This window comes from Panthera uncia (assembly GCF_023721935.1).
Source record: "Panthera uncia isolate 11264 chromosome A1 unlocalized genomic scaffold, Puncia_PCG_1.0 HiC_scaffold_16, whole genome shotgun sequence".
In the NCBI taxonomy this organism is placed as follows: Eukaryota; Metazoa; Chordata; class Mammalia; order Carnivora; family Felidae; genus Panthera; species Panthera uncia.
Window position 1 is genome coordinate 66950083 of NW_026057576.1, and position 24782 is coordinate 66974864.

General features: G+C 45.2%; 1 protein-coding gene across 3 annotated transcripts in view; it reads left to right on the forward strand.

The window, feature by feature from the left end:
- FARP1 (FERM, ARH/RhoGEF and pleckstrin domain protein 1) overlaps positions 1-24782 on the forward strand; it is a 294004-nt gene that overhangs the window by 230868 nt on the left and 38354 nt on the right. For 2 of the 3 annotated variants that reach the window (XM_049647489.1, XM_049647488.1), the window contains exons 10-16: positions 1815-1978; positions 2697-2765; positions 5299-5374; positions 6448-6688; positions 19792-19979; positions 21080-21169; positions 22209-22342. In XM_049647489.1, coding sequence (XP_049503446.1) covers positions 1815-1978; positions 2697-2765; positions 5299-5374; positions 6448-6688; positions 19792-19979; positions 21080-21169; positions 22209-22342 — 962 coding nt within the window. The remainder of the gene's footprint in view (positions 1-1814; positions 1979-2696; positions 2766-5298; positions 5375-6447; positions 6689-19791; positions 19980-21079; positions 21170-22208; positions 22343-24782) is intronic. The other variant, XM_049647490.1, reaches the window with a different exon arrangement.

The window sequence follows — 24782 nt, forward strand, 5'->3', positions numbered from 1 at the left end:
GTGTCTGAGGGTCTGTACCCAGTGTCCTGCCCAAATGCTCAATCACCGTGCTGTCACCTGGGTAGACACAGCGAGAGTAGAGAATGTTCAGCCCCTCCCGACAAGCCCATGCCTTTGCTGGGCTCCAGCCTCCAGGCCATCCCCTCGAGACCCCGTTCAGCATCCGCAGTATTCGGGGCGCACCCCTGGCCGCACAAGCCTCCAGCTCTCCCCAGCCCTCGCGTCCCTACTCTTGTCCCCTGACCTCTGACAGTACATTCTCGCAAGCTAAGCAGGTCCACCCCATTTTCTGGAGAACCCCTGAGGATGTCGCTCACCCCAGGACTGGATCAGAGAAGGAGCGTCTCCTTCCCCCCCCCCCCCCCCGTGGGAAATGGCAATGGCGGAGATGGCTGATTCATCCTGGTGTCCCCAACCAGAACTTGGGAGAGTTTTGTTCCCGTGGAAAAAAAAGATGATAAATGGCAGTCTAACCTTACCGTTCAGCTACCGAATGGATTAAATGAGCTTTTATGGCCTGACCTAGGAAGCAACCGCCCATTATAAGTTGTTTTCTATGGGGAAATGCTTTTGGAGTTCTAAAAGGCCACTTTCAAATGCAGAATTGCCTCAGCTTGTTTGTAAGTTGGGTCTGCCCAGAACTGTGAGATTCCCCCCAAAAGAGTTGGAAGTTCTGGGAACCGTTAAGGCTGTAGTAATTCCCGTTTATATAATAGGGCCACTTACATTGAGAGCATTCAGCCTGGGAATACAAAATTACACTCTCCCCTTTCCAGACTCAAAGGACATGACTTTTTCAGCCTTGAGTGATACTTTTGTGTTCCAGAAAAAAAAAAGTGTTCATTTCCTGTGGGGTCCCCTGGAGGTTTGAGCCATATGCTACTTGACAGAGAAGAGACTTAAGACCAGTATCCAAAGTCGGCATGAGCCATGAGGGAGAAAACAGAAGAGTGTGTTTCAGTTATTTTAAGGAGGCAAAACAGGAATTTCAGTAGTTGGATTTTTTTTTTAAGAAGGAAATAGGGGGGTGCCTGGGTGGCTCAGTCAGTTGAACATCCGACTCTTGGTTTCAGCTCAGGTCATGATCTCATGGTTCATGGGATGAAGCCACACATTGGGCTCTGCACTGACAGTGTGGAGTGTGCTTTGGGTTCTCTCTCTCTCTCTCTCTCTCTCTCTCTCTCTCTCTCTCTCTGTCCCTTCCCAGCTTGTGCTCACTATCCATCTCTCTCAAAGTAAATAAACTAAAAAAAGAAGGAGGAGGAGGAAATATAAGCCACGTAAACAAAATTTGTTCGTGAATTCTGTCACAAGAAATGTTAGGAGGGGCCCCTGGGTGGCTCAGTCGGTTGAGCGACCGACTTCGGCTCAGGTCATGATCTCACAGTTCATGAGTTGAGCCCCGCGTCGGGCTCTGTGCTGACAGCTCAGAGCCTGGAGCCTGCTTCGGATTCTGTGTCTCCCTCTCTCTCTGCCCCATCCCCACTCATGCTCTGTCTCTCTCTGTCTTAAAAATAAATAAAACATTAAAAAATTAAAAAAAAAAAAAAAAAGAAATGTTAGGAGTTCTGTGAATTACCCCTGTTTTCTGTTAGCTCCTCTAAGGAATTTTGTGAGGGGAAAATGGTTGAATGATGACTAGATTTTGTCATTAGGAACAACTCTATTTTACTAACTATGTGAATTTGTGGTCGTGCTATAATAAAATGCACCAGTGAAATTTTATTGGACATACTTCTTTTCTGGCCCTTTTCTCATGTTTCAACCTGATGTCTGTGGGTCAAGGGGGAAAAAATGGTATTTTCTCTTTTTAGAGCTCGTACCAGGATACCTTGGAATTTCTAATGGCCAGTCGGGATTTTTGCAAGTCGTTCTGGAAAATCTGTGTTGAACATCATGCCTTTTTTAGACTTTTTGAAGAGCCCAAACCAAAGCCAAAGCCTGTTCTCTTTAGTCGAGGCTCATCATTCCGGTTCAGGTAAGGATTCCATAGCATACCTCTTGTGTCTGCCACGGGAGCATTTGTCCCGAGACGTCCTTCTCCTACCCTCTAGTGCTGCTGCTACACAGTACACTGGGGAGCTAAGTGGAAAGTTGGCCTCCGGGAGCTATGGCTGGTGGGGTGATTGCTCGGTCATTCCAGCAGCCTCCTGGCATGACCAGGAGGTTATGTTCTGCTCGAACATTGGCCAAGAGGCCCTTCACCCCGCCGCAGTAAACTCCAAACAGGACCCTCTAATTCAGAAGGATTTCCTTTCTCTGGAGAAGCAAGTGTCTTGTTAACATTTGGTGTAGCCTTCGGGAATGTGGTGTGCACTTGCCCAGCACTGCTTCACTTTCTCCCTCTTTCAACAAACATTTGAGTGTTTCCTGCGTATCAAATCCTGTTCTAAGCACTGGGGATATACAGTGAACAAAATTAGCCCTGTGTCCCCGAAGCATGTAGACTCTTGCTCAGGATGGTGGCTTCGTAATCAAACAATTATTTATAAGGAAAATGCCAAGAAATGCAATGGACACACATTTTTCTCAGAGAAACACAAGTTCCTCCCAGAACTGCTTTTATCCTCAGGTAGCTGAGAAAGCCCACCTGTCTCCCAGTTGTGGAAGGAGGGGAGGTAGAGACGGGGTGTTGTATGTTTCAATGAGAATCCCTTGCCATCTCCTTTTCTTCCTTCTCGTTGTCTTCCCTTTAGCGGTCGGACTCAGAAGCAGGTTCTCGACTTTGTTAAAGAAGGAGGACATAAGAAAGTGCAGTTTGAAAGGTAAGAGAAACCTCGATGCTACTTCGACTTGACAAGAGTCATCCTCTCCAGGTGACAGTGCTTTGCTCCTGACTGTCTCTTCACCCAGGCCTGGTGAATTACCAAATCAGGGCCTCACAGTCAACCTGGGCCAGTTTAGTGTTAGGAACATTCGAGGGCTGGGGCACACCTCAAGGATAAGATGAGATGTAAACAGACCAGGAGGGCCAAGTGAGGAAGAGGAGGAAACCAGCAGGGGATGGGATGGAAGAGGAACAGGAAGGAGATTGCAGTGGGGCTAAAGCACAGTAAAAACTTCCTCCTCTCTTTGTCCTTAAGTGTCTTGGGATTTGAATCAAAAGTATTTCTATAAACTTTTAAATTAAATACAGCTTGGATGAGAAGCAGGATTTATTGCTGTTGTTAGCAAATGCTTACAGCTCTTGCTGAGTTCCATGCACTTTGCATACATTAACTCAGTCTTCATACCAGCTCTGTGAGGTCAGTGCTCTCCTAGTCCCTTTTTTTCAATGTTTATTTATTTATTTTTGAGAGAAAGAGGTTGTGAGCAGGGGAGGAACAGAGAGAGGGGGAGACCGAGAATCCAAAGCAGGCCCCGTATTGTCAGTGCACAGCCCGACGCGCGGCCCGAACTCCTGAACCGTGAGATCATGACCTGAGCAGAAACCGAGACTCAGATGTTTAACTGACTGAGCCACCCAGGTGCCCCTCTCCTGGTCCCTTTTTAAAGATGGAGACACTGAAGCTCAAAGAACTCAGGTCTCAGAACTGACAAGTGGCCCCTGGTCAACCAGCATCAAAGCCCCATGCCCTGAGCAAGGCTCTGTCGCCAGAGAGGGGAGAAGGTGAGAATCCAGAGATTAAAATAAAAGGGTAATTGGGACACCTGGGTGGCTTAATCGGTTAAGCCTCTGACTTCAGCTCAGGTCATGATCTGATGGTTTGTGAGTTCGAGCCCCGGGTCGGGTTCTGTGCTGACAGCTCAGCGCTTGGAACCTGCTTCGGATTCTGTTTGTCCCTCTCTGTGCCTCCCCTGCTCACACACTGTCTCTTACTGTCTCTCAAAAATAAATAAACATCAAAACAATTTGTTTTTAATAGAAGGGTAAAGGGTGGAGCTGTGGTGCACTGAGGGCTGTTTGGTGCATGTGCATTTTTTAAAAACATTTTTCTTTTTTATATTTTAACATATCTTAAAATAACTGTGAAGTACAGAGATCACAGCAAACGTCCATATTTCTTTCTGCTTGTTTTTTTTGTTTGTTTTTGTCTTTGTTTTTACCTTTTTGTGTGTAATTACTGTTATGACAGATATGGCTAAAACCCCCTTAACGAACAGCCACCTTTGTTACTTCCCTTCTCTCCTTCCCAGAGGCAACAACTGCCAACTTTACATTATTTCTTTTACACATATTTATGCATTTAAAAAAATATATGCAGCATTTCTCTCGGGTGTACTTTTTCATTGATTTAACTAGTATCGCACTGTACATAATTCTGCATCTTGCTTTTTTTTTTAATGTTTATTTATTTTTGAAGAGAGACAGAGCATGAGTGGGAGAGGGGCAGAGAGAGAGGGTGACATAGAATTCGAAGCAGGCTCCAGGCTCTGAGCTGTCAGCACAGAATCCAACGTTGGACTCAAACTCATGAACCGTGAGGTTATGACCTGAGCCAAAGTCAGACGCTTAACTGAGACACCCAGCATCCTGCTTTGTAAACCCTGACCTGATTTGGAGATCTGTGTTGATGTTCTTCGGTATTGTGAAAGTATTTCATTTTATTTATCTGATTTTCTGTTGATAAACAAACCTGAATGTTGGTATTTTGTTTCACTCTGGCTGAAACAAACCTGCTGCTGTGACCATACTTGTGTTTTTGGAGTCTTTTGAAGAAAAGCTGAATGTACATTAGCATTTAATCCCTCTGTGTTTATAGTTTCATCATTTGAGTACCTGAAAATTTCTAAGGCCTGTTCACGGAGGAAAAGGAGGGCACTCAGACTAAGGGAGGGAACAGATAAAGGAGAGTGTTAGTGGCATGAAAGCCAGTTCCTGGTCCCGTTGAATCTGTAAATTCATTCATGGGGCAGGCCTTCTGTGAACTCAACACTGGGAAAGAGTTAGCTGATGAGTAGCAGTCACCTCTGTTATAGAACTAATCTAGAAAATCATTGCCCAGAATACATGAATTGCTTTCATATTGTCAGGCCAGAATTTGCAATTCAGAGCATACTCAGGCCCAGCCAACTCTCCCTCCCAGTGACTCTCCTACAACTAGAAAGGTAATGCTCAATGGCTAGTGTTCCTGACCAGCTGTACCACTCGAACAGGAGCAGGGGATTGCTGAGAGTGTTTTCAGGGTTTGAGTATGCCCTGAACCCTGTAAGTGCTATGAAAAGGATGACTGTTTCCAGGGAGCACCCATATACACTACTTCACTCGTCTTCATATTGAGGAAGGCATAAGACTGTTATTTTTCATTTAAGAAAACAGCTTTTCTCACTATGGCTATCTTACGTGATTTCTCCCAGGAAACATAGCAAGATCCAGTCCATCAGAAGCCTTGCTACACAGCCCACAGAGCCGAATTCAGAAGTGCCAAAACAAGTCAGTAATGCTGATCAACTATTATAACTGTGTTTTTTTGTTTTGTTTTGTTTTACGAAACTTTCTCGCTAAGTCCTGTGTTTCATAGTATGCTTCTGAGTTATTTGCCCCTCACCTTTGGGGTTTCTTTTAGTAGAGGAGAGTATAGTTGTGTGCCCTGGCTTTGAGCAAACACAGGCTGTGCTCTGTGCACCCCAGGCTGGGCTCCGCAGGCCCTAGACTGGGTCCTTTTTCAGCTGAGTTCCTGTCCTCCATCCCATGCCTTTGCCCAGAGAAGTTTGCTCTGTTGGCCCTATCTCAGCTTAGGAGTGGAACCATCCATGGGAGTCTACAGAGAGGAGCTCACCTGCCAGCAAAATGCGTGTGGAGAGATTGGGACCTCCCTAGCACCTGATGGGTGTCGCTCCCATTTTCAGGGCCAACCTCAGATCTCTTTATTGGCACAAGACTGGGTGGTGAGTTCCCAGGGCTCCTGTTACAGGGCAGTGACCACAGTTAGCAACAAGAGACATTATCACTCTTGCCCTGAGGGTGGTGAGAGCTCATTTTCTCTCGAATTGGCCTGTGCTTGTGCTTTCAGGGTTTTCTCTACAAGAGAATAAGAACTTTGTTGGGGAAGAACATGAAGATTTCCTTTGTGCACCTAAAAATAGAGTGCTTAACCTGCCTGTTCCTCCCTTGGAAGTATAAACAAAGACGTTTTTTTGTCTGAAATACATGTCAACTCGCCTTTCGGGGATCTGCGATGTGTTTTCTTCCTCACCCCGCCCAACCCTCCCTGTGGGTTGCAAGGAGACTCTGTTGCTCCACGGAAACTTTGGAGAGCCAGTATGAGCCCGTGGGTCCTAGAGAGCAGAGGCTGTGGCCCACTTGGCCTGCTGGGGACCGTGCGTGGTCAGAGAACGGTCTGGATGCCGACCAAACGCACTGGGGAGCGCCTGCTCATTGGCGGTGTTCTGTTCGAGCCCTGTGGAGGGCAGCCTCTCCGCCCGCTTGTTGCTAAATTGGGCTCTGGCAGCCCCGCCCCTCCGCCTCCGTGTAACCCTCCCCCTTTCTCGCCCCGCCCCGCGCAGGCTCAGCAGAGTGCCAGCCTTCCGCCCGGAGAAGGTGCGGAGCCCGCAGGTGGCGCGGGCGGTCAGCAGGGAGCGGAGCCGAGCGCTGCGGCCGAAGAGCGCCAGAGCCCCGCGCCGCCCAGGAGCCCCGCGGGCGGCGGGAAGGCGGACGGAGCCCCGCGGGCGCCGGCCGACGAAGAGGAGGAGGTCGTTAAGGATAGGACCCAGCAGAGTAAAGCTCAGCCCCCGCAGCCGAGCACAGGTCCAGCATCCAGGGCTGCCAGAGGCAGCAGCTCTTCCATTCCTTTCATTGACTGCAGTGACGTAGATAGTGAATCCGACCTGCTCAGGGAGCAAGCGTCCCAGTCCCAGTCCCAAACAAATGACAATTATGAGGGTGATTTGACCAGTGGGGTGTATCTGCTCTCCGGGGATGAGAGGCGGACAGAGGCTAGGCGCAGGGCTTCCCCTCCCTCCGTGAAGTCCTCCCGGCCTCCTTCCAGAGAATTTGTCGATGATGATTCAGCAGACCTAACCTTTGATATGAGTGGGAGCCCCAGACTCCCAAGACATAGCTCCCTGATAGATGAGCTGTTCAGGGGCTCCGGCGGTCGCAGTCCCCCGGCCACCCCATTGTCTCCCAGTAGCAGACGGTCGAGTCCAAGTAGGAGCTGGGACAGGACTGGGTCTCAAGGCTATGTTTCTGAAAACGGGCATGACCCAAGAGAGGAGAGTACAGGAGAAGGTCCTCTCTCAAGCCAGGGTCCTCCTTATGAAAACTCTTCCCCCGTCCTGCAAAGGCCATACTTGCGGAATCTTCCCAGTCGCTACAATAAGTCAGAGACAGATCCCCTCATCCTTAGCCAGGTAGCATCAACCCCAGAGGCGATGGGTGGGCTTGATGGAAAGGGAGGACTGGCCAGCCTGGCTGCTTCAGAAGGTAGAATGCTGGCTAATGGTGCACCTCAGGTGGGCCCCACTTCAAAGAGCCCTGTCGTGCGGTCAGTGTGTGCCAGAGGCATGGCAGACCAGCGGGCGCCCCTGCAGGTGACTGAGGGCTCCACCAGCAGCGGGACTGAATCCAGCGATTCAGACTCTGAAATGGTGGCCCATTTGAGCCAGCCACTCACATTTGGCAACCCAGCAGCAGTGCTGAGCTCCCCTTCCATGCTTAGTAGTAAGAAGCCCCTGGGTGGCCTACATGTGAGTGAGGAGGAAGAAGAGGAGGATGAGTAGAGGGCCAGACTTCCAAGTGTTGGGAATGTGGAATCTTGAGTCCACGTTTCCAGTGGAGATTATCTGTTCTAGTGGCTCATTAATCTTTAATCAACATTTGTTAGAGGAAGTTTTGGACAGAAACCTTTGGATAGGGTATGCCCGACTCTCAAATCGTGAAGAAAAATGAAACTTCACACAGTGGCTTGCTCTCCAAAAAAGGTGGACAAGAGAAATAGTTAAGAAGGACAGGTTACCAGGACCTTGTTTATCTTTCTGATTGAAGGCTAGGAAGAGATACTTGATTATGGATCTGATCATGTGTATAGTGTGTTGTTATTTATGTGGAAATTTTCTGTGTATGTTGAGTTTGTATGCAGATCACGCTGCTGTTGATTGAATGTTTGGACTGAGGTATTGAGATCCCAGGAAAGGTGTTGGTTTTACTTTGTTCCCCTTCTTTAAAAGGAGGTGCTGCTTTTCTGAGCCTTAGAAAATGAGGGATTGACAAAATTCAAGACCAAATGTAAGTTGATTGCTGGTTGAGATTAAGTGTTGGTGAAATCTTAGTCAAGAATAATGGATATTTTAATAGGAAGAATTTGGAGTTATTTCTTCTTTCCAGATTTCATGTGAAACAATGTAAAAGATGTCAATTATAGTGGAACTGTAATTTACAAGGGATTGCTGGTCTGGTTTGGGTTTGCATCCTGGGTCAAATCATTAGCTGTGTTTTAAGAAGCTATAACTCTGGCTGTCAGAACTTCTAATTGAAACACAGAAATGCTATTGAGTGGTGATTCGGGGCAAAGTAAGACCTCACAAAAGGCACTGTTGTCACCAGGCTGGCAAACTAAAGGCCCTCTTTTGAATCATGAGCAGCATAGAGAAGAACCATTTTCCAGAATTGCTGCCCCTTGGTTATTGTGTACATTCTTAACGTTCACACTTGTGTGAACAGGGTCTTCTCTTGGAAACAGTGACTTCTAGATGTTTCTGTGTGCAGGAAAAAAGTGTAAGGAGTGAGAGGTTTGATTTCTTTTTAAATCTTGCCCACCTCTGCCCGTGCCTTTCACTCAGCACTCCTGCATTGTAGATCAAAGGGTCTCAGCTGCACATGGGAATCACCTGCGACATTTTAAAAATCAGTGATGCCTGGGCCCTGACCTTAGAAATTTTTTATCTCATTGGTCTGGGGTGCCACCTGGGGTCCCCAGATGGTTCTGCTGGACAGTCAGGGTCACCCCTCAGCCTGACACAGTTGCCTTCTAGAATCTAGTGGAATAAATTTCTGGCTCGCTTGCAGAGTAAGGAAAACATCACACATGAAATACTTTGATTAATTAGTGCCTGTTCTTTGGTACTTTTCAGTCTTTGGTACTTTTTTTAAGAAGATGACTTGTAGAATCAAATTTTTAGATCCTAAGTAACTACCAAATTATTGGAAAGAGTTCTAACAGTGACACATCCCTGGCGTGCCACCATGCCTACGGCCTTACTAAACTCATCGTGTGATGTTGTCACAAGGGAAGAGCTACTACACATGCTTAGGAAGTGGGGTAGAATTTGGCAGCCATATGCAACAAATACAAGTATTGACTGACCTTGTGGCTCACAAGTGATTATCGGTCCACAGGAATGTCGACAAGTTGAATTTTAAAGACCGAAAACTTAATCCTTTCTACACAAACTTTTTTTTTTTTTTTGGTGTTCTTTTCCTGATCGTTTGATTCAGTGCATGATTGATGAATCAAACTGAGTACTGGATAGTTTGAAAGATGTTCATTGAAGTAGTCTATTGATGTCTTACCTTAGATATATATTTAACAGAGTCACAGAATTTTAAAACTAGAAGGGACCTTTGAGATCATTTAGGGTAAACCTTCATTTTTATGGATGACAAACCTTGTTCTGTTGAAATCAAGAGACTTCACTTACTCCTACAGCTGCTGCCTGACAAAGCTAAAACTAGAACTTTGACCTCTAGTCTTCAGCTTTAGTCTATGTGACATCTTGGTGCAGTAGGACCCTTTTGATTCAGTACTTTAATTTTGGAGAATCTTGTACAGATTAATAATTAAAATCGGATGTGGAGACCAGGGATCATGTAGACTTAGACACTTACAGTCCATACATAAAACGTAGGAAGAACCGCTTTTTCTATTGTGGGGTTTTTGCACTTAGGACATGTTTTTGCGTATTCTGTTTTGGACTTAGGAAAAGATGTTGATTTGCTATATAAATATTTAGTCAAATGTGAGTTCAGCAGAGTCACATTTGGAATCCTGTGGTTTATTTGTGAAGGTGATTTGTTCAAATGAGTTTTCTTTTTACCTCTAATTGCACAGCAGTCTGATGATGAAGTATGAATGAGCAATGGGGTGTTAACTTACCCAGCATATAATGTGAATCATCAAAACGTAAACCTCGAGAGCAAAACATGCTCCAGGAATTACTTTGTTTTGCTTTTTGCTAAAGGAGTGGTGATTTTTTTTTTTTATCTGAAGTGTTTTAAAAACAGCTGATCAATGATAGTGTACTCAGTTCTGTATTGATAAACTTTCCCCTTTTAGGGTTGCTCATAAAGTTTTTCTCTGGTTGGTTTTGTACCAGCCAAGCAACTCCATTTCTGCTGGTTGGCCACTATTTATGAAAGCAGCAATCCCGATGTGATTAATGGTGCTTAAAAGGGAAGGGGTGTGATTTGTTCAAAGGCCACGGTAGCCTAAAGTGCTGAGAATATTCACCAGTTGCCTCTGGGGGAGTTTGCCCTGCCCTACTAAAGATTCTAAGTACCGGTGAGGGAGTAAATATTTAAGCATTCTTTGAGCCTGGTGGAGTCAGTTCCGCAGAGGTGATGTGGTCTCTCACTGCGCAGAGGTCAGGGAAAGCCCGCAGCCTCCCACCTTCCGTGCCCTCTGCCTGTTGTCAGACTCTAGTTCCCTGTGTCTTTACCTGGCGTCCGGAGTCTCCCTCTGTGGCAGAGAAGGACACGCATGTGCACAAAGTTGAAACTGAGAGTGGAGCAAGACCACTAAAGAACAGGTGACCTGTGAATTCATTGCGGGTTCCAAAGGGTTTCCCAAGACCTGTCCATCTGTTTCTCTAAGGTAGTGTAGAGGTCTCCTGAATCACTAAGGAGGGCCAGGTCTTTAGGCAGGCGATAGCTGCTCCATGAAATGATACCGGAAGGCCTGGGAGAGAAGACCAACCATCTATTGAAACAAATCTCCAAGCCACCAGGCCTCCCCAGGGCCTCCGCGCATTAATATCTTTCCTTAGATGGTATTTCAAAGTATGTAGAGTGTAGCCCCTTTTGTGGTTGATTTTTGTTGCTGCTGGTTCAGGGCAAAATAAAATGCAAGAAATTCTTTTAGCATGAAGAAATACATTTAATGAGTTCCGGAACTTAAAGTGAACTGCGCCAGCTCCTTTGACAGGCATCTGTATGCTATTGACGATATTTTATTAGGCATTTAATTAAAGGAAGTCTGTGGGCCAGATTCTTCCCCACATATGTGACTCATATTTGGGAATTTCTCACAGATTTATCTCCAGTGTGCCACGTGGCCTGCACTTACAATGTGAATAATTCTGATTTTAATCTCAAGAACTTCTTTGAAGATTCAAACCAAGTAATGCTAAAAAAGCCAGGCCACAAAACTAAAATACAGCGTGAGCCTCTTGAAATTTGCACTAAGTGTACAAAATCTGTTCTGTCCTCAGTTGAATCAGAAACTCAACTTGCACATTAACCTTGGAATCTTTTTGATTGTATTGTGAAGCAGTATCCAAAAGAAAGAAAAATTAGTAAGATTAAATTCCTTTCAAATTTTGTTAAAACTTGTGGATGTGCATACAGCTTCCTTTTTGTGTCTATAATCAGTGTTCACATGCTTTCAGTCCATTTTCTCTGCTTAAAATGTTATCCCGTATTCAGCACAGAATGGGTTAGGTACAGTTGTCATTAATCAATAATTGACCCAGCCTTAAATTAAGAAATTTGGGGACCCCCTACATCATTGGGTTTATTTTGAGTTTATTCTATTTTAATTACTCTTTTCTTAGGCCCTTAATTCTTATTAGCAAGAATTTAGAGATCTCAGAATCGCATTCCCAAGAAAGACTCTCTTTTCTGGATCTTCCCTCTTGTAGCCTGGAAACCTTCCTTCTCTGATAGTTAGGAGCTTAATTACCCCAAGACTGGCTGGCCTTCCTCTGGTTTCATGGGATGAGTCCACCTCATTGCTGCAAATTTCACAAATCAAACTGCAAAAGAATCTTTCTCTGCAATCCCTGGAATGCAGAGTAAGTTTCTTTTGAACCTGAAAGACGTGATCGTTTCAAAATAATCCACTGCCGGTAGCCCTCTGATGAGTTTTACGTTCAGCCATGTTAGCCAAAACCATAAGCGCATCTGGAAGTTCTGGTCATAAACCTCTGGAGCAGAAAGTGATTAACAAACTTGACTCTGGCGACATTAGGGAATTTACTGGCGCTCCTTTTTCCTTGTTAGTTTAATTCTGTTTCTGTTGAGCTAAGCGAAATTCAATACAGGGAAACGGGGTCTGTTGTGCAGACTTATGCATACCTTGAAAGACACCAGTTGCTGGTTTTTAAAATGAAGCCAAGGCTTTTAGATCGAAACAAGCATGCCACTTAATGTTGCGGTTCTGTTTTTATTAATAATAATAATGAAAAGCAAAAAAGAAGAAATGCACTTTGATTTGGCCTTGTGTTGTAGGTATCCAAGATTAAAAGTGGTCTGTTTGCCATTTGTTTAGAGCCATCCTTGAAGAGGGCTACTTATTGATTCCCTTGAATCACCTAGAGATTTCCAAGTAATTCCCTTATGAACAAAAGTCACAAATGCTGATTTGTATGCCATGCATATGTTTGGGAGCTGGTGGGTGGAGTCTTGTTTTCACCAAAAAAAAAAAAAAAAAAAAAAAAGTACACCATTCCAAAAAACATGATTGACACTTCTAGCACAAGGAATTTTTTCTTCTTTTCCAGTGAAAGCAATTAAATATACCCCGGTGGAAGCTGGGAAAGAAGTAGGAAATCATTTCCTGAAAGCTTTCAAAATGGAATAGACTGATTTGTTCAGGGTCATTTTCAGTGTGGATTACAGACACCGCAGCTGAGCCTGGAAACAGCCTTGGGCATCTCATTGGCCTCTGGTGTCTGATTGTAGCTTCCCGGGGAAGGCAGCTAATTTGTGTCTTTATACAGGATCTAGATCAGGTTACTCTGGAATGTCTTGGGTGGCTTTATCTTTGCAAGTAGGGAAGGATTAAAAATCAGCTGTTGACAGGAGACATCAGATCTATATGTGGAGCAGAGAGCCGGTGGGAAAGGTTAACTGCAAGGCTGGTGCCGTTAATGCCATTGTGGAAATGGCCCTGAAAGATCCTTGAGCTTGCTGCTGCTGAGCCAGGCACGAAGGTCTCAGAACATTGAAGAGTAATTACAAATCGCTGCAACATGCAACACAAACCAGGGGCACTGAGGACGGAGTGAGGACTCTGTGTGTGTTTGTGCACATGTGTATGTGTTTAGTAAAAAGCATCATAGAGGGACTCGTTCTACTTTTGAGTGAGAGTTGGAGGTAGTAAGTGGTATGCAGAGTCTGCAGGCAGAGTTCCGCTTTATTATGAATTTGGGTTATTAACTGGCTCTCAAATAGGAAACAGGAGGAGGTCCGTTTTGGAACCTGCAGTGGTGTGTGCCTCGTGTGTCATTAACCACATGGACAAGCTTTTTGGCTCACGAAACTAGGCTAACAACTCCTTCTTCCCGGGCCTCAGATTCCCTTTGTAAAGAAAGCAAGCATTTGCCACTCAGCCTGCACTGATGTGTAGACAGCCCGAAGACAGGCCTTCCTCTGTGAAGACCACACACCTGCTGCTCTTCCCACGTCTGCACCCAGACCCAGTCCCTCACGCTTACCCCCTTTCTGCCTGGAAAGTTGCCGTGAAAACCTAACTAACCAGATTTCACAAGCTTGGCCTATATTATTAATCCAGTTCCCTTCTGTTCTTTCTGTGTGTATATTTAATCCTATAGACAAAATACTTCATTAAAAATTTCTAATACACCAAATTTTAAAACAAAAGGCTGGGGATTTCATTCTCATTTTTGTCATTTGTTTAATAAATCTGAGAAAACATTTTTCTGTTGTTCCATTGTATGCACTGTTTTGTCAGCATGTACCTATCTAGGAGAGAGCTTTTTTCCCCCCCAATGTTCTGTCTTTATCCTCAGAGCATGGTGCATTCTGTTCCCTGCATTGTTGGAGCACTGTCTGATGTCTTTTTTTTTTTTTTTTTTTTACACTGCTGAATACCAGTTTGTACCTGAAATCCTGGTCTCCTCTAGAACACAGTGATCCTGTTCACTCAACAGCAGGCTTTAACACGGAGGCATGCGGGGTGCTACCCTAGTTCACTGAGGGTGGGGAATAGAAGGTGAAGGGAAGACTTGACCTCTCTTATTTCACCTGCTAACCAGCCTGTACTTTGCACCATGGGTGCCTGGGGGTAGGGAGGTTTTTGGAAGCCAGCAGGATCACTGTCGTTGGGGGAGAGGTCTCATGGAAACAGAGAGCATCTGTGGTGGAGCTTACCTAGGGGAGCTCAGACACCTACCCACGGGATTGGCTTCATGTTTTGATTGGGCACATCAACTGACACGGGAATAGAACGCCTTCCATAGTTGGCATCTGTAAGAGAATTTAGATGTGCACTTGTTTTGGCGGGTGTGGGGATCAGTGGGCATGTGGAGAAAACCCCATCCCGCTCAGCCCCAGTTGGCTGGTCGTTGCCAGTAAGCTGTTTTTAGTTTTGACGTGTCCCCAAAACGTAAGCTCTCACAGATACTGTCTGGTTTCATCTTCTCTCCACGGCCTAAGAGCACAGCATCTCAACAAAGCATGGATGTATACCCCGGGAAGGGTGCTGGCTTCTCCAATAACCATGAGCTTGGTGGGTCTTTCGGCATGGAAGGCCAGACTCCTGTAACGATGTATGCACGATATTAATATCTCTTGTTAATCTAAACTGAAGAGGCTTTTACTTGTCCTAACAGGTATCTTGCTGTAAAAACTGTCAATTGTAACTGTTCTTTCCCACTGATGGCTGAAGCTTTGTCCTGAGTACAAGGTGGTATTTTTCATTGGTATGAAGCACCATGTTCCCCAACCCAAACCCTGCCACCACCACCATGTTCGAACAAAGGGAAATTCTCCTTTTTCTTTTTCCCATAAGGAAGAGCACGCTAGAACATTCTCTGTCATTCCTCCATTGGTAGCATTTCCATCTCTATTTGCACGTTGCATTTCTGTTGCTTCTCTGAGTTGCTGGATGATGAACGTTGAGGTTGGTGCTTAGCTGCTTGCAAAACTTTGTTTAAAGGACCTTGGTCTGAGAATAAGAAGCACATATACACATTGCCCTCAACACCCTCCGTGATCAAGAAAAGGACAGCACCGCTGTGGTTGGTAATCCTATAAACTAGCTTTTCCTGTGGAACCTTGTCATTTTAATAAAGCATCGTCAGCTGCTTTCACCTACTCCACTGGGGTGGGACCCAGCTGAATTATCATAGAATGAATCCTGTCCACGCAGGAGACGATCCGTTTTCCAACTGAGTACTGACCTTTTTTGATAACTGGCTTTCACATGCAGACAACCTCAAGAGAGAGTTCATTGTATTCTTTTTTAGAGGGAGATGATGGATTTAAAAAGAGCCTTTTTAAAGATCCATGAAAACCTACATCTATAATGTATTTTCTACGTGTGCCTTTGGAACATATTCTGTGTATGCAGAGATAAAATCTATATTTTAGAACCAAATACCAGCAGACAAATCATGATAGGTGAGTGGCATATAGAAGCTCGCCAGGTAACTTTCTTTGGGGGTAATGTGGAAGAATCAGCATAGATACTTTCGAAGTTGTACTTCTTAAGATTTTGAAAAGAGGAACTGAGAAAGCAATCAGTAGTCTCAAATATTTGACAATCCTGCCATGGATTACTATTTTTAAAATGATTATCAGGTTTTCTAAACACCGTATAGGACAAATAACTTCTTTAAAAAAGGAAATTACCAATGGATTGACCAGCTTAAAAAACAGGACAGGTACAGCCACGTGTTTGAAATGCCATTGTATATTACTTGAAAGATAGACGAGAAAATTCTGTTTTCCCAGACTTTTGTGAGTTTGTCCTTAAACCTTGAATACGATCAGAGGAGGTGTGGCTATGCCCAATCCCAAAAAGGGGGGGTCAGGCGTCGAGTTTGCCCGGTTGATCATAGACCACGTTCCCGCAGGTTATGTACCTGTGACAAGGGGCTGGTCAGGAGACGCCACAGTCTGGGCTGCAGAGGAGGGAAGAATTAATGTATTTTACATTAAAAAGAGAAGGTAAGCAAATTTCTCAGCGGGGTGATAAATTGAATCCACAAATACAGCTATGCTGATTTGAAGTTCCATAATTGTTTGTGCCGTGAGAATGTGTATACGTAAAAGGATTTTTAAAAGCAATTACCAGAAATGCCTCCCTTGAGAGCAGTATTCATGATGGCATCTCCAATCCACGGGGGTGACATAAACTCAGCCCTCCTGATACAGATTAATGGTGGCGGGTGGGGGTTGGGACACAGCAGGGGCAGGAAATCCTTTGGAAGAGGTGAAGGATTTGAGAGTTATTAAATGGAAATATAACTGCATACCTTTAAAAATGCGGGGCAATTTCTAGAAATAGACAAAATAATTTTTTAAAAAATCCAAAGCTTCCAGACTTTTGGAGTGTAACTGATCTTTTTCTAATCTCTTTAGCCTTCTTTCCACGTTATTGCCTTAATATCCAGGTGCTTTCTCAAAAGATCCCCCCAAATTATTTACCTAGAGCCTGTTGCTGAAAGAAATTACTTCTTGTCAATTTGTCACAGATTAAAAAAAAAAACGTGATAAAACTACCTAGGCATTAATGAGTTCACTGAGTAGCAGTGTAGGTGGGTCACAATTTCCTCTCCATGTCTCCTGGGGCTGTGCCTTCAAAGCCAGTAACCAGCTGCATGATTTGGACAGGCTTGCTAAGGCTAGAGTGAAGAGCGGGCTCGTTTTATCTTACATAAGAAACACGTTTGTTTTTGTAAAATGGACTACTTCGCTGAAAATTAGTTACATGTAGTTCTAATAACTGTAACCTTAAACACTGACTTAAAGGCCCAGCTCTTCACGCTTGCCAGAGGGTGGACTTAACAGGATCACCACTTTGTACAGATAGTTGTCACAGCACTCTGGCTCAGAGTCAAAAGAGAATTTTAATTCCTCATCAAGCTGCCAAATTCTACTGATTACCCTTGTCAGCATATTTCATTGATTGCCGAATGGTAAATGAGCTACATACTTTTGTTTGGACCATGTCTCCTATAAATTTTCAAGAGTTGTTTCTCTTGCAAGGGGAGAAAGGGGCACAACTCAAATGAGCAAACTTGAACTTCAGAGTTTGGACCTTTCCCTTCCAGAGAATTGCTGACAGATTTCTAGACCAGGCTGCTTGGTATTTATTGATTTATTGGTCCTACTGTTAAATACACCCATCAGCCTTCCTCTCCTAGGTCCTAAGAGTAGACACAAAGCCTGCTGAAGTAGCCTCTCTGGAAACAGAAATCGGCGACCCTAACCTTGATCATTCCCCGAGTCTGTGTTGCACATGTAATGTTGCTGGTCACCACATCTTTGGGCTACATGAGTGAATCCAGCAGGTTGTCACCCAGCAACCTGTAGCCGACCCGGGGCTGTCCCTTCCTCTACCTGCAAAGAACATGGGTTGTCCTGAAGTTCGCTCCCAGTGCCCCACTTTCTCAATCCCGTCTGTGATGTGGTTCAGTGTGGATTCTTCTAGATGGCTGTATTCTTTGAAACGTGCCCTGCGTTCGTGGCAGGACAGACCTCTTCTGGAGCCCTGGTCTGTGTTCTCCTATAGAAATGTCCCCAGGAGGAATTCACCAGGGCAATAGCTTTTGACGTTCGGAGGGTGGAAGTGGTTGTACCTGAGGGTGTACACGCACGTTTTCTCCCCCACAGTGGGGTGGTTGGTTTTTCATCTGCTCCTGGATGCTGTCCAGGGCCTAACGGGTACTGTTCCCCCACTCCCCACGCCTCCTGCAAGCCAGCCTTCTAACTGCTTTTTTATTCTTGACTCCAACTCTCACTGATGAAGTGAGTGCTTTTTCTGTTCCACGTCACTGCAAAATCGAGGCCCCGCATGTGCTCACTTAATAACCACCTCACCTGACCTCATGCACAGCGTGAGAGCTGAAGGTAAGCCCCAAATTTTGCCAGATTACGGTGGACAAATAAAAAGTGATTCTGATACAGTGACTCACAATGCATGAAATGTTTTGATCTCTAGACAGACTGCCAGAATTTCTCTTTTCTAATTTCCTATTTGTAGTGATGACATTTGCCTTTTTGTGATTTCTTTTTTAAAGAAGAGAATAGTGTAGTACCTTGAAACATTTGCAGTTCTAATTGTTGTCACTATTTCTATTTGACAAGTTCCGATTCTTTCCAAGTTATTGTATTCGGTTGTGCACTAGTGTCAATAAAATTGACATTTGTGAAGCAATTTCTGGCCTTTTTCTCCGGGTTTCGCTGGGTCTGGTGGTGTGTGGGGTGAATGGGTCTTTGTCGAACACCAGGACTTCGTTTCAATGATGTGTGTTTAAAATGCAAGGATTTCAATGGAGGGATTTTTAAAACACAAACTTCTTGGATCTGTCTCTTCCTCATGTTTTCTAATCTCATTCTTCAAGGATCATTGTCCTGACCAATAATCAGTAGCAGGATGTCTGCTTTTTGCTGTTATTTCCGGGTGTGGTGGCTTTTCACGCACGTGTTAGTGACTCAGCTAGCTGGTCCAGCAGGGCCGGGGTGGGGGCTGGTGGTGTTTCATGGCTGGTTCATTCATACTGTGATCAAGTTCACGACCCTCCATTCAAGGCCATCCCATCTTGTAATTTCAAAGTGGATATGAACGAATTCAGAGGGAGAGGATAGATGTCAAGAAAACGGGGTATGGCCCCAGAAAATCGCACTTCACCTTCCTCTCCAAGATGCTTGTCGAGTTTGCGGAATAGCCATGAGCTGAAACCGCCTATCGGAAAATGAGAAAGCATTTCCATCGTCTTTCCTCATGCTGGTAACAGAGGAGCCTGCAGGCTACTTTAAGTTTGTTTACCGCAGTGCCAGTCCTAGCAAACCTGAATTCGAATTACAAATGTGTTAGGTGCAAATGCTTAAGTAGAAGTATATTTTGAAACATCCCACTGAGTTCCACGGGGTGAGGCTTGGACATTTGCAAAATTCTCTTGGCAAAGAGTTTCATGCACACATCATGTCCTTTGGCTGACTCATAATGGGTAATTCTACATTTTCGTATGATTTAATATCTCCTTTTCAGAGGAGTCATTAATTGCCTGTCACTTTTTGACTCTTAAAGGGGAACTGTGATAATGTAATGACCTCCAGCTTTGCATTTGTAAATGATCACCTTTGCATGTAAATGTGATGCTAGTGTTTCTGTCCCAAACAGTGAGAGAGACATGGAAGGCCCGCCACCAGGTATAATAAGCTTGCTTCTGTTCTTTGTAGAATGGGGAGTTAGCTGCTTGTGTCCTTTACTTAGCCGTGGTTGTTATAAGGTGTAGTCTGTCCTGGGTGCATCAGCCATTTAGTTTCCTTTTAGTATAGCTCTGTTTTCTAGTCCTTTCTCACGTCTCCTGGTGGTATAGACACTGTCTTTCTCGAGCAATTCTTAGAAGCTAAGGCAGAAGTTAGGAGATGAAGATCGTATTTGGGGGGATACACTGTGCTCCTCAACTACTATTACTACCCCCTAAACGGAGTTCTCTGTCTTACCATTAATTGCGTGATTCTGGCTCCATTGAATCATTCATACTATGGTATCTTTAGTATTAAGGCAGCTGCAACTCACAGGAAATCTAGAAAATAGTCAAGCACGTTAGGTTCTAAAGATTTGATACGGGGCGGCGGGGGGGGGGGAATTGTAAGTAGAAATCCGGTCCCAGAAGGAATTACTTTTTTTTTTTTCTTTAATACTTCTCATCCCCAAATAGGCTCCCTGACTGGTAGCCCTCACCTTTCAGAGCTGTCCATCAACTCGCAGGGAGGAGCCGCGCCCACCAACGTGATCCTGTCTCCCAACCTGAGCCCTGACACCAAGCAGGCCTCTCCCTTGGTCAGCCCGCTGCTGAACGACCAGGTGTGCCCACGCACCGACGACGAGGAGGAAGGCCGGAGAAAGGTGTGGGGACCTGCGTGCATGCGCGCGTTACTTTTTTCTTTTTTAACGGCAGTAGTAAACATTTGCCATTTTAACCATTTTTAAGCGTGCTGCTCAGTGACGCTAAGTACATTCACAGTGTTGTCTAACTGTCATCATCGTCCGTTTCCAGAACTCTTTCGTTGTTCCAGACTGAAACCGCCCCCATTAAACACTAAATCTCCCTCCCCCTTCCCCAGCCCCTGGCAACCTCCTTTCCACTTTCTGCATCTATGGATTTGACCCCTTAGGTACCTCGTACGGGAGGAATCATACAATATTTGTCCTTTTGTGTCCGGCTTCTTTCACTTGGCGAAATGTTGTCAGGATTCATCCATGTTGTAGCGCGTGTCCGTTTCCTTTTTAAGGTAGAATGATACCCCACCGTATGGGTCGAGGACATTGTGTTCACGTACCTCTGGTGATGGACGGTTGGGTTGTTTACCCAAATCCCGTTGCCGGAAACATGGGCGCACAAGGGTCCGTTCGAGTCTCCACGTTCAGTGTTGTCATGTGTGTCCCCAAAGGTGGCGTCAGGTGGACTCTTGTGGAAGCGAGATCGCTAGCGACAAGGGATTGCGTCTCACTGTTGAAAGAGAAAGCAAAACCCCTGACTGGCCCACTGTCGAGAGGTGCCTGCTCACCTAAGTGACAGACTCCGGAGAATCGAGTCCCAATGGTGTCTGTCACCAGCTGCTTTCACTTTGTCCCCTCAGATTGGCCACCCTACATATTCCCACAAACACTGTAGCTTCTGTTTCCTGAACACCCAACACCACCAGCTCCCGGCACCCAGGACAAAGGCCGCTGTGGTTTCTGTTGCTTTTAGTTCCTGGAAGACTGCATTGCTCTGATATTTTACTAGTTGATTAGGTTTTCCGATGCCCAATTTTGAATGAATTGTTCTCCATGGTGGCTACATGCTCACTGGAGGCCTTTTACTGAGGGTAATGTTTATGTGGAAGGAAACCTCCATTTTCTTCTGCTAGTTCCTCGCACAAAAAGGGGGACAAATAAGAGTTGATTTAGTCTGTAGCCCAGTTAATAAAACATCATGAATTAGTAATGTATCGCTTTTGCAGAGATTCCCGACTGACAAGGCATACTTCATCGCTAAGGAAGTCTCCACCACCGAGAGAACTTATCTGAAGGATCTTGAGGTCATCACTTCGGTATGTGTAGCCTTTCCCCTAAAGCATCCAATTACATAATTTACCTCCACTCATATGCAGCTTTCAGAGAGAAGCTGGATCTAATTAAAATGTTGGGTTCTCTGACTCCAATTAAAAGGATTTGGTTTTCTGGGTGATAGAAATTAGACGGTAAGAGAATATTTAATTTGGAACATGCTCTACAAAAATTTGTATAATTGTGATCTTTAAGTGCAAAAGAAGGAAGTTTCTGAAGTGGAGAAAATGAAAGTTGAGCATTTTGCTGTGTGCGTGCACCAGGGCAGAGCAGTTTGTGTTTGGCCCGTCATCCAAGGTAGCTGCTTTTGCTTGAGGAAGACCCCAGAGGTGAATGGAAGCCTCGTTTCATCCTTGATAATAAATCGAGCCCTGTCAGCAAACCTGACAGGAGACCACCTTTAATTGTTTTAATCAGTCCTGTTCAGTCTGAGAAACAAATTCAAAGCATTGTAGATGTCTTTATGGCGCCTGGATTCTGGGAAAGAACTAGACATTGGAGGTCAGTAGGAATCACTGGGCTTCTGCACCTCCAGGGCATGAATGGTGCCTGCCCGCCCCCCAGAAGGTGCTCAGTAAACACTGTGGGATAGCCCTGCCTCGCGAGCGACTGCATGTGCAGGCCGTGACTCTCCCTCTCTCCGGTGCAGCCTCATGGGTGCTCAGCGTTTTCACAAGGCAACAGAGATAGATGTTCCAGAAGGACTGAACCAGAGCGGGTGCAGTGGTCTAAATCAGTGGTTACCAGGGAGTTGGCCAAAGTGGAAGTTTTGATTCGAAGTAGCTGCCCACTTCGGAGATTCCTCCTGGCCTCCACGGCCGATTGGTAACAGACGGGTGCCTCTCACCCCGTGTAATTGAAGACTGGAAAAGCAGTAAGGCTCAGAAGCCCGCGCTGGTGCTGAGCACTGCCTACCGAGCAGTAAAGCCCTGGGGGCGCCAGGCACACTGGGCCGCAGCATCACCTCTGAAGGATCACCTCATTCAACTTTACACCTCTAAGTGTGTCTTCTTTTTATTCCAGTGGTTTCAGAGCACAGTCAGCAAAGAGGATGTCATGCCCGAAGCCCTGAAAAGTCTCATATTCCCGAATTTTGAACCTTTGCACAAATTTCATACAAGTTTTCTCAAGGAGACTGAACAACGACTAGCCCTGTGGTGAGTACAGCAGTTACGTTTAGCAGTTATATTTTGGGGGGGGGGGGGGGCGCCTGTGTGGCTCAGTCAGTTACGTGTCCGACTCTTGGTTTTGGCTCAGGTCATGATCTCACAGTTCGTGGGATCAAGCCCCGTGTCGGGCTCTGGGTGGGGAGCCAGAGCCTGGAGCCTGTTTCAGATTCTGTGTCTCTATCTCTCTCTGCCCCTCCTTGGCTCATGCTCTGTCTCTCTCGTTCTGTCTCCAAAATAAATAAGGATTAAAACAATTTTTTTCAAATAAATAAAAAATATTACATTTTGTCCCCACACCCTCCTCTTTCTCCGACTCCCTAATGTTATTTTTGTGTCATGCCTTCTAAACAGCTGTCACAGCCAAAGATAAAGGCAAGAAACTGGCTTGAGATAAGCCAACCTTAAGATGATTTCCCGGTTAGGAGCACCTGGGTGGCTAAGCATCTGACTTCAGCTCAGGTCATGATCTCACCGTTTGTGAGTTCAAGCCCCTGTATCGGGCTCTGCACTGACAGCTCAGAGCCTGAAGCCTGCTTCAGATTCTGTGTCTCTCTCTGCCCCTCCCCTGCTTGTGTGCGTGCGTTCTCTCTCTCTCTCTCTCTCTCTCTCTCTCAAATAAATAAACTAAAAAGAAAAAAATTTCCCAGTTAAATTCTATGTATATTTAGATCTCATCCTAGATGTCCCCCCCCTTTGGTTTATAATTCTTCAAAATGCATGTTTTCTTATAATTCAGTGAATATCACAAAATAAAGATAGTAGGTACTTCTGGAAAGCCAACGAGGGTTCTAAAGAACAGGCGTACTGAGGGATTCCCAGGGGGAGTTGACGGTAGTCACTGGCTCTTGCTTTATAGTCGTCTGTGAAGTATCTGTACCTCTCATGCAGTTTTCAGTATTCTGTTGCACTATGTTGAGGAAGTGCTTGGAAAAATGTAGAACCCTACGTACCACGCACACACTTGTCCTTGAATCCCGCATCTAGGAATGTACCTTAAGGATACATTTATAATGTGAAATGATGTACAACAGAGATAGCCATGTTAGAATTGAAAGATTGTAAATGATCTAAACGTCCATGAACAGATTGGTTCAAAATAATATTAAGTCCGTTTAATACTGAATAAAACATTAACCTGGTGCAAGAAATCAGGAAACACCTCATGTGCCATAGGATGCAAAATCCAGTGTACCCTTCTGTAAAATTAGAACCTTTCCAGAAAATTATTAGGGTTGTTGTTGTTGTTTTAAGACCATTCTATGCAGACTCTTAGGGAGTTGACCTTCTACTAAACATACATTTGAAAAACTCCAGGAGAAAATAGCAAAAACTTTCTGTGTTTTAGGCAGAGGTGGGAGCCATTGTATACTGTATCCTCATTGGAGGTGGGAATTTACTTTAAGGCGGTCTCAGGGCATTTAACGGCTCAGGGGCCTAAAGGAGCTGCCGATGAGCTGCTCTTGCCCCAGGTGATCCAGACAGTGGGATGCAAGTGTCCGTTGAACAGGTTCACGGGGCTGCTCTCCTGCGTAGTGACATGAACGTGCTCTGGTGTCCGACTTCATGTGTGTGCTTTAGGATGATTCACATGCCGTTCTCGCCCTGCATGAGAAGGAGGTGGGAGGCATTGCCAAGATGCCCCAGGGAGGAGAGCAGAGCCAGGGTTGAGAAACCGCCTCATTGAAAATGGAGAAAGGTTGGAAACCCCACTTTAGGGCCACACTGTAGGTTGGGGCTGTGAATGTAAGAGAAATGCCACTTTTCAAAATTAAAAAAGATTCCACAGGATCTAACTTCTTATTTTACCTCCCAAAGTCTACCTGGAAACGCTCGGTTGCATTCTGCCATGTTCTGTTGCCTCATCATTCCTACAAAGTGAGACGATGCTTTCGTAATGGAGTCAGAGAACTTACAACTCTGGAGAAATCCACTCACAGTTTGTTGTCTGGCCAGTGAGATGTGTGCGAATGCAGTCTTAAATCTTCCCGTAGGCTGGGGCGTCTTGAGCAGGTGTCACTGTGGCAGCTCTGGTCCATGTGGCAGGTGACCTAAATAATGTTGGGGAGGCCACACACAGGAAATGTCATCAGCTGTACCCTGGCAGCTCAGCATGGTGGCTTCAGCTGGCCCCTGCCACCAGAGAGAGCTTCAGGGAGCTGTAGGGAACATTTCATACTAGGAATAAACGCCACACTCTTTATTATCTGTGACCATAAATCTTTTGCATCTGGTCCTTCGCTGTGAAAGAATATCCAGTTGCCTAAAAAGCAGCTGCTGTCATTTATTTCCCAGAGGATTTTCAGGAGATCTTTCAAAGATCTATAATTTTATCCATGTTTTACATGACGATACCAGAAGCATGTAAAAGACTCAAAGCTAGAAAGAGAGCAGACAGTCAGTATGAAGCTCAAGGATGTGACTTGACCTT